Source organism: Austrofundulus limnaeus, unplaced genomic scaffold (assembly GCF_001266775.1).
Source record: "Austrofundulus limnaeus strain Quisiro unplaced genomic scaffold, Austrofundulus_limnaeus-1.0 Scaffold256, whole genome shotgun sequence".
Lineage (NCBI taxonomy): Eukaryota > Metazoa > Chordata > Actinopteri > Cyprinodontiformes > Rivulidae > Austrofundulus > Austrofundulus limnaeus.
In genome coordinates, this window is record NW_013952658.1 from 805,145 (window position 1) to 815,217 (window position 10,073).

Genomic DNA, 10,073 nt, shown 5'->3' on the forward strand with positions numbered 1-10,073 from the left:
TTGTTTTTTTATATCTGTTTTGAAAATGAAAAAACAAATAACCTTCCGTTTTTTTTGTTTTTCATTATTTGTTTTTAAAACGAAAATCGAATGACCAAAAGATACACTGACCGATGAGACTAATAGAGACAGCTGGACTGATAAGAAGGGGCAACAGGTGTGGATGGTTAACTGACTGAAGGGAAGCAAAACAAGCTGACTGAGGGAAAGACAAATGGCAGGAGACACTGAGAAAACAAAAATTCAAACACAGGACATAAAGCCAAAACACAAAGAACCAGAAAAAAAGAGAGAGAGAGAGAGAGAGAAGCCCGGAACACAGACTGACAGCTTTAGGTTATACATATATTTGTGGTAAAGGTGCTTGCTCCACTCTGCCCTGTTCTGACAGCAAAAGTTGGGTTTTAAAATCAGTCATTGTATGTTAGACACATCTGTGCATTTATTTCTTCATTGAGAGAGCAAAAAAGATCAACTCTGAAGGTTTTCAATGTGCAAGATATATTTTAGCTTATACTCCAGTTGGCTTCAACAGAAATTACGTTTCACACACTGGACTGCCAAGTATTCAGTGAAATGGTTTTCTCTTTTACAAACTGTTTCCAGTGAAGATCTTCCTGATGCTTCTGGTAACAAACCACCTACTATGTCAAGTTAGTAACAAGAACCATGACAACCTCACAATCATATAATTCCTCGGGAAAATGAAAACAGAAATTAGAAATTCTTGCAATCATTTTAAAGCCAGACCTTATTCTTGTGAATTTGCTGAGAATCTTTGAAAAGTCAGGAAAATACTTGTTAAATGGTAGTTATTTCTTTTCACTGAGATAGTGGGTTGACTTTAAACTTTTTTGTTTGACCCAATTTATTGCCGTAAATTCGCAGCCTGTATGTTATCATTTTTAGATCAACATCAATAAAATGTTTACTCTAAATTCTCAAATAATCATTTTAGTTTCATCTTCTGTACGCTTCAGAAAATACACCCACATGCTCAGATGGTCATTCACAATGAAGCATAACCAAGAAGGAATTAAATGTGTCAAACATTTGTCTGGATTCTTTTTTCATCTTTGAAAAAGATGTTCCATGTAAGGAGTTTGACCCTGAGCCATTAGATATAACAGAGATAACATATGGATTTGATTTCAGGAGGTTTAATTTGAGTCAGACAAAAGGATCGCTCGTTTCCAGAAACATTTTCCAGACAAGCTGAAGGCGCTCTGGATGCAGAGCTGAACTGTTCTTGAAGAATTCAGTCACATCTGTGAGGCATTGAGGCTGCTCCCATCAGCCCCGGTCTCTGTGTCCTTCTGTTAGAATACAGAACGTCATGCTGACACAGGATCTGATGCGTGGATATCTGAACTGTGTACAGCAACAGCACAGTTGACCTGCTTTCTTTCATAGCTTCTGTTTGATGCCATGTAGCTATAGCTGAACTCTGTCTGATCTTTTTCAGTGTAATTCACAGACGGAGTCGACTAGGACGCATGCTGTGAATCTCTGAGCTTTGTGTCAAAACTTAACAGCATCCATGGTGGATTTTAATAACTGATGGAGGGAGCGAGGAGTCATCTGTACAGTAAAACTGACTCTTAGAATAGACGTTGAAGTCGCGGGGTGGMTTTCTCTCATTGAGGGTCTTAGTTAGAAATCAGTGTACATCACCGTCTGTGATGAGTCTAATGGTACGTCAACAGAGGATCTCAGAAATAAAGTTTATGGTTATATTTACCTAAGATACAATCATTAAGAATCCCAGTATATAAGCATTGAAGCCTTATTTTTATTCAGCCATTCCTCTTCTATTTCTGTCACAATTTTTGTCTTGCTTCAAGTGTTACCACGGGGTGGTTTAACTAATGGTGGGTAGCGCTAATCTAAAAGTTAGTTGTGCAAGCAGGGTCCTTGAGGGTGCATGGGAGTTCACTCAATCAGTCTAGTTGTTTTGTTAACTTAGAGAAGGCATTCGACCATGTCCCTCTGGGAGTTCTGTGGGGTTACTCTCAGAGYACGGGGTACCCTGCCCTTTGATATGGGCTGTTAGGTCCCTGTACGACCTGTGCCAGAGTTTAGTCCACATTGCCGGTAGTAAGTTGAGCTTGTTTCCAGTGACAGTTGGACTCCTCCATTGTTGCCCTTTGTCACTGATTCTGTTCATAACTTTTATGGACAGAATTTYTAGGCGCAGCCAAGRTGTTGAAGGGATCCTTTTTGATGACCTTAGGATCCCATCTCTGCTTTTTGCAGATGATGTGGTCCTACACTCTAAAAATKAAATGTTGGATTTACTTAACCATGTTATGTTACCTGGTTCCACTTAACTGAGTTGAGTAAATTCAAAGCAGCATACTCATGTTCTTTGGCTAAAAAACTGGTATATTGCTTTGAATTTACTCAACTCAGTTAAGTGGAACCAGGTCGCTTAACATGGTTAAGTAAATCCAACATTTMATTTTTTACAGTGTATTGGCTTCATCAGATCGTGATCTCCAGCTCTCACTGGAGTGGTTTGCAGCTGAGTGTGAAGCGACCGGGTTGAGGATCAGTGCCTCCAAATCTGAGACCATGGTCTTGAGTTAGAAAAGGGTAAAGTGCCTCCTCAGGGTTGTGAAAGAGGGCTTGCCCCAAGCGGAGGAGTTGAGGTATCCTGGGGTCTTGTCCACAAATGAGGGAAGAATGGAGTGGGAGATCAATTGGCAGATTGGTGCTGGGTCTGCAGTAATGTGGGTGCTGTATCAGTCTGTCGTGGTGAAGCGGGAGCTGAGCCAGAAGGCGAAGCTCTTGATTTACCAGTCGGTCTACGTTCCTATCCTCATCTATGGTCATAAGCTTTGGGTAGTGAACAAAAGAACAAGATCACGAACACRCACGGTCAAAATGAGTTTCCTTCGCAGGGTGTCTGGGCTCTCCCTTAGAGACAGGGTGATAAGCTTGGTCATCCGGTAGGAACTCAAGAGTAGAGCCACTGCTCCTCCACCTCAAGAGGAGCCAGTTGAGGTGGCTCAGGCATCTGGTTAGGATGCCTCCTGGACGCCTCCCTGGTGAGGATATTCTGAGCATGTCCCACTGGGAGGAGACCCAGAGGAAGAAACRTAACTCTAGGACACGCTGGATGGACTATGTTTCTCAGCTGGCCTGGGAACACCTTGGGATTCCCCCAGACAAGCTGGACCAAGTGGCTCGAGAGTGGGAAGTCTGGGTCTCTCTGCTTTGGCTGCTGCACAATACACACTGACTTCACAGTAGAAATTACTTTCCAAGTTTTAACAGATCATAGAAAATTGTATTTTATGTGATTGAACTGCCATTTTGATATCTCTATTGTTTTTTATAGTTACAGTTTAAAATTAGAGGATTAACTGCCAACGCAGGTGGTGTTGTGATGTGTACCTGTGCTGTTTTCGTAGGTGTGTGACCTGTCGTTCAGCTTGAAGAAAATGCTCAGCAGACACAAACTGACCCACAACCCCAACAGGCCCATGGCAGAGTGCCAGCTGTGCCACAAGAAGTTTACCAGGAATGATTACCTCAAAGTACACATGGAGAATGTCCACGGGGAGACGGAGAGCTAGAGCCAATTTCAGGAGCACAACTATGATTCCAAAAATAAAGCCCTGTCCTGTGCTTTATGTACCAGTAAAGTATGAACATGCTGCATGCACAGATAGCAGAAATTACATTAACTGTAACTGCATGTAGAATATGGGACTCATTAAGTAAAATATAAAAATTGAAACATAAATTGTACATGTATACTTTTCCCCAACATCCTGTTTCCTTGTTTTTAATATTTAAACAAATAGATTCCCAGATGTTTGATCTGCCAATGGAGCCGCTGAGTCTGCTCACAGAAATGTCTTAAATTTCACTTTTATGTTTTTTTTTTTCTGATTTCAGTGTTACTGAACATAAAGTCTCGACCTGACTTTATTTTCCGTTGTCTGAAAATGTCAGTGTACTTCTGTGGCTGGTGCCAAATGTTGAAGCAAAACCAAAAAGCCCTTTAAAATGTTTTTGTTACTTTTACTTGTATTCATTCAGTATGTTTTTGTTAAACATTACACCTGTTTCCAGGAAACTTCAGACATCCTTAGATGCATTAAATTATTTTTAGGTAGATATTATTTATGCTATGTGACCATGTTGTTTATGTGTAGATGGAAGATTGCAGATCTGAAAACAATAACCAGTTATATAATCAGAAACAGGTCATGGTTTTTAGTTAATGTTTACAAAACTGTCAGAAAGTATTAACATTCAGTCATCTGTGTTTTTGGTGGCAGCTTTTTCTGGATCTGCTTAAAGGTGGTTTGATTCAATCCAAGTTTGACTTGTTCTCATTCTTGTTTTAAGTAGGATTTGTTCTTGTAGCTGTTGGACATTTGTTATTAGCTTAAAGCAGAAGTTCAGATCTTTGAAAGTGGGGTTCTATAAAGGTGCTGAGCAATGATCTTACCTGCTGTAAATAGCTCACTGAAGTTTAGAGARTTTAGATGAATAAATGTTTTTCTCTAAATGGACTGACAAGCTAAAGACTAACCCGACCGAGGCCAAGACAAAGCAAATAGTTGTTTAAAAACATCATAGTTACCGTGAATTTCACTTTACTATATTGTGATTTTCTTGCAGTAAGGCTGCACTGTACTACAGCTAGCTGCTGCTGGTGGTACTGTGGCTGTGTCCAAATTCAGGGACTGGGTCCTTCGAAGGATCCGTCCTACACGGTCTACGTGGGCCGGGTCTTTGGTCGACGGCGAAGACCGGAAAAAAGTGGCTGTGAATTTGGACGGTCTAGCCTTCTGCTTTATTCCCATCTGACAACACAAACCGCTTGAAGATTTTCATTTTTATACTGCCAGTTTTAGTTTAAAACTGTACTCCTTTCTCTCGATTTGTCTGCCATTATGAGCAAAATAATATAAACATCCAGTCAGTCCGCAATGCAATATGGGACAGGGTGGGCCGAGAAGGATCCATCGGACTCATACCTCAAATCGGGGAAAGAGGACGACACATTTGTCAGCCGCATTGGAGGAGTCTTTGAGTTTGGACAGCCTCCAGCGCAGCGCTGTGAGGTAAGCGGCCAACAAATTCAGCCTTCGGAGGATGCAGGAACACACTGAATATGTGCTTTCAAATAACAGAATTCTATTAAATATTTGATTGAGCCGTTATGGAACTGAAGTTGTTTTAAGACAGCACACTAGCTCAACTATCTGATGAGCATTAAACTGTTTCTCCAAACTGAGGTTGTTCAAAGAGCTATCTACAGCAGGTAATTTATTTATTGTTCATAACCTTTCCATAAAACAAAAGTAAAAAAAAACCCTGAGCTATCCCTTTATGAAGAGCAGCTTTGTGTTTCTTTCCTTTGCCACAACACGTATGGAAACCAGAGGAGTTCAAAGGAAGTTATTTTTTCTTTGCCACATAAGCGGGCRCAGAAAGAACCAAAATACTGTTTGTTTACTTTTATAAAGAACTGTTGAGTGTTTCTTCTGAACACCACGAGCTGTTGTAACTTACTTCATGTGTTTACATTGTTTTATTTTAATCAGTGCTTAATACAGGGTTTTTTGTCTACCATATAGAAAGAGTGTTGTTCTTTTTTTCTCTCCCATTCATTCCCACTGGGCTTTTCATTTAGGACTTTTAGTGTAAATCTCCATTTCCTGTTCTGGAGAATGGGAACTGTCACTTCTCACTTTAGTATTTTGAAATGTATAAAAGCTCATCACCTACCACACAGCCACTTCCTCCACTTGCTCTGATTAAATGTTTATGAACTGCTGACATTAGAATGAGGATGCAAGAAAAGAAAAAAGTGCCTTTAAGACTTGTTTAAAAGCATTTATTTCGGGTTAATCTGATCCCTGTTTTTAGGTTGGCAGTCTGATGGGAGTGGAGGCTAATTAAGCCTTTTTTTCTCCTCTTTCTGAGGCCACAGTCACCCCACGCCTGATCTGTAAAGCCACACACTAAAGAGCTCCTCTGATGGTTTCTCTCTGTGGATGCGGCAACTCTTTCTCACGTCCATCCCCCCACAGCGGCTCTTCTTTATCTCCAGCTTGAACTCTGTGAGAATCTCACGAGCGGTGGGCTTCAGTGGGAGGGCTGCGAGTGCTTCCCATCGTTTGAGCCACTGTTCAAACTTGATAAATCTCGTGGTTTTGGCTTCCTGAAAAAACTCGTAACCATTGCAACGTGTCTTTCTTTTTGAGTGTGTGCTGTTTGTTCAACAATTATCTTATTCCTGCTCTTCATGTTCAGATGCATGTGAGCTCAGAAACAAACGACAGGATGTCTCTGGGTTAGTAAAACTGTTAGCAGCAGGTCTGATCTCTGGAGGGTGCAGACTGGGACACCTAGAGTTGTAAAGTAACTAAGTACAAATACTTAGTTACTGTACTTAAGTAGAATTTCTGGGTCTCTGTACTTTACTTGAGTAATTAATTTTCAGCCTAATTTTTACTTCTACTTCTTACATTTTCACACAATTATCTGTACTTTCTACTCCTTACATTTAAAAAAAAAAGGCAAGAAGCAGAAAGTTGTTACTTTTATTTCATTTTGTTTGTTTTCATTTCAGCTTGTTATTGTAAAAAATAAATACTATCCATATAAATTGTGCCTCCTATAGATAGAGTGAATTTAATTGTGGTTGAATGAGAAGTATAAATTTATAAATTCTGATACCGTATTAGTTTGTACACAAATAAATCATTTCACTCCAGCAGGACATAATTATTAAAATAAAAGGACTGTACATAAGAAGTATTTGTATTTTATGAATTATATTATTGTATTTTGATTTTCATTTTGGGGAAAAGGTTTGCTCACCCTTGATATATGTATATAAACTGAAACAGCTGGACTAGTGCATCCTATATTTAACATAAATTAATTATTTCAATATAATATAGTCATTTCTGTATTTTTTGGGAGGTCACCTCCTAATAAATGTCCTTACAGAAAATCTAGCTGTTCATTTTAAATCAATACTTTTACTTTTAATACTGAAGTACAAAAATATTAGATACTTTAATACTTTTACTCAAGCAATGTTCCTAAAGGAGACTTTAACTTTTACCAAAGTAATAATAGTCATAAGATACTTGTATTTTTACTCAAGTATCACTTTTTGGTACTTTATACTTTGTGGAGACACCCAGTGTTGCTGAGGGCTCCTGCCTCCTGAGCTGGTACCAGCTGCCTGCGCTTTAGTGGCAGGGAACTCGAACAACACCCAGCCCTGAAACACATTAACATCTACCCTGTGTCTTTTAAACAAGTAGAAGCAGGGATTTGAAGCACCATAGCCTGTTTTTTGACCACATTAAACTGAAGTGACTGACAGGTCTGATTGGGTGTTGAGATGACCCTGTTTCTGTTGTACAATATTTTCATCAGTCTGTCACCATCCATGTCTYTTTGCTGTTAGTTTGGTCTCACTACATTTGATTTTGTCCAGGGATTTTYCCAGTGACCCATTGTTATTGCCTCTCACTTCAACTACTCCGGTCTTAAAATCCCAGCCATCATGTGTCTCTCCCTTCACGATGGGTTTATCATACCAGAGCTCCCAGTCAATCTGTTTCTAATTACATGTTTTTACTGGAAGCCCCGGTTTCCTGTGCTGCCTCCCCGTTTGTGAACGTGGGCCAGACTGGGCTCCGACCAACGTCCATAGAGCGAAAGGCCAGCCCCGCCCACCACACAGGAGTATCATTACCACRACAGCCTGGGTTTTTGGCAAGCCACCGTCATGTCAGGAATGAAAAAGGCACGCTTGTCTGATCCCAGTGTTTGGCCGGCATTGCGAGGCAACAGGTAGCTTTTCCCTCCGGAGAAATGTGGAGCGTGTGCCCACCGTAGAGTGTCATGCAGCGGAATTTAAATCCCATGAGGCAGGGTGTGTTTGAGTGTTTTGGGTCACCTTTTAGGCAGTGATGGACATTCCATTAAACTTGCTTCCATGGAAATAGACGGTGGCTTTTGGTTACCTAAAAAGCTTTGACACAGACGCACGGCCAAGTCAGCAGGACTGAACTGGAAACTTTCCTATATCTGAAACACACACACACACACACACACACACACACGCACGCACGCACGCACGCACACACGCACACACAAATCAGACTGTCTTGCTACAGTCTGTTTTATGCAATGATTTAAAAGATTGTTCTTATCTGATCATTTGACCACTTCAGACATGACTTAGGAAGACAAGTGATATCGTATTCTATCAGGAGGAAACAAAAACTAGCAGCACACGTTCTGTTTTAACCTTGCTACCACTAATTTACAGAAAGCACTTTTTTATTGTGTATAAAATTTTGCCTATTAGCTACATAAGAAATCCTTTTTTAAGTAACATTAGGAAATGTTAAATGACCGTATGTAGTGTGGCAAATGCAGCTCTTAAAACATCAAACCTTTAAAGCATTTAAAGGGAGGTATCATGCATTTTCCAGGCACATAGTTCAATTCTATACCACAGTCATGTAACTTTCAGTTGTTATTAAAATGCTGTATGTCAAAAAGAATACTTTTTAATTTGATTTCAAATTTGATACTAACATAAAACCTTCCACAACACATTATATATTAAAAAATATCAAGTCAGCCCATTCYTCATTCCTTTCACAAGTTTGTGAATATTTTTAAAAAGTTGAAGAAGAACAAAAGATCCTGCTGTGGAATCCATCCTCCGGTGGAAGTAGACTTTGCAGATGGAAGCGCCTCCACAGAATCACCACTGGAAAAGGGAAAMTGGGACAGCTCTCTGGAGCCAGGCCTGGGCAGGGGGAGCTTGCCGGAGAGCGCCTGCTGGTCAAGCCTTGGCTCATTGGGCTTGGCCAGGCCAAGCTCAAAAATAGAATGGGTGTCCACCTCTACCTGGACCCAGCACCAGCAGGCAGGACCATCAAGGTTGGGTGTGAKGCATCCGAAGCAACAGGTGAGRGAGGGTCCCTGGCCRTGYCGATTGTGTTACTGCTGGCATAGACCATCTCTAGGGACGTGGAATGTAACTTCACTTGCAGTTAAGGAGCCAGAGCTTGTGTGTAAGGTCTAATGTTACCAGCTAGATATAATTGGGCTCACTTTTACTCACATCTTGGGCTCTGGAACCCAATTCCTGGAGARGGCCTAGATTCTCTCCTACTCTATAGTTGCCCAGGGAGGGAGGTGTCAGACAGGCAGATGTGCCTAGACCGTGCCTCAGTGTTGGAGTTCTCTCTGGTAAATGAGAGGGTTGCTTCTCTGTGGCTTCGTGTTGCAAGAGGGAAAGTTCTGATTGTTGTATTTGCTTATGCACCAAACATTAATTCAGATTATTGGGCCATTTTGGAGTATTTGGAAGGTGTCCTGGAAGGGGTGCTGTGGATTCCCTTGTTCTACTGGGWGACTTCAATGTCCTTGTGGCCATTGACAGAGTTATCTGGAAGGAGGTGACTGATAAAATTAGCCTCTCTGATCTTATCATTGAAATCACAGTTTAGTATGCATTGCACAATTATGCCTTTAGTGTCTCTTTAGGAAATTGTTACGCAGCATCTCCATTCTTTTAGTCTACACCTTGCTATTTGAGAGGAGGGATTGATGAGCTGTGTACATGGGAGAGACTGCATGTGACAAGGATTTGTATTTTCTATTATTTGTGCAGAGAAACAAAAGTGCATCCATTGTCCACCTGTGTCATGGTCCCTTCTTCTGTCAGTGCAGCAACTCAAAGAACTGCAGGTTAACTCAAGTTAACTGAAGTGTATCAAGTCAGAATCAGAGTTTTATTGAATAGGCACACACCCATTACACAGACCGATATATATATACAGCGGGTAAAATAAGTATTGAACACATCACCATTTTTCTCAATAAATATATTACTAGAGGTGCTAATGACATGAAATTTTCACCAGATGTTGGTAACAACCCAAGTGATCCATACATACAAAGAAATCAAACCAGTTATTTGTATTTAATGTGGAATGGCACAGGGAAAAAGTACTGAACACACTTATTGAAATTTATCTAATACTTTGTAGAAAAGCCTTTGTTGT

General features: G+C 40.5%; 1 protein-coding gene across 1 annotated transcript in view; it reads left to right on the forward strand.

The window, feature by feature from the left end:
• prdm5 (PR domain containing 5) overlaps positions 1-4,328 on the forward strand; it is a gene marked incomplete in the record, with an annotated part of 81,217 nt that extends 76,889 nt beyond the window's left edge. Inside the window, 1 exon segment of the mRNA XM_014020549.1 lies at positions 3,417-4,328. Coding sequence (XP_013876003.1) covers positions 3,417-3,581 — 165 coding nt within the window.
• Positions 4,329-10,073: the final 5,745 nt, after the last annotated feature.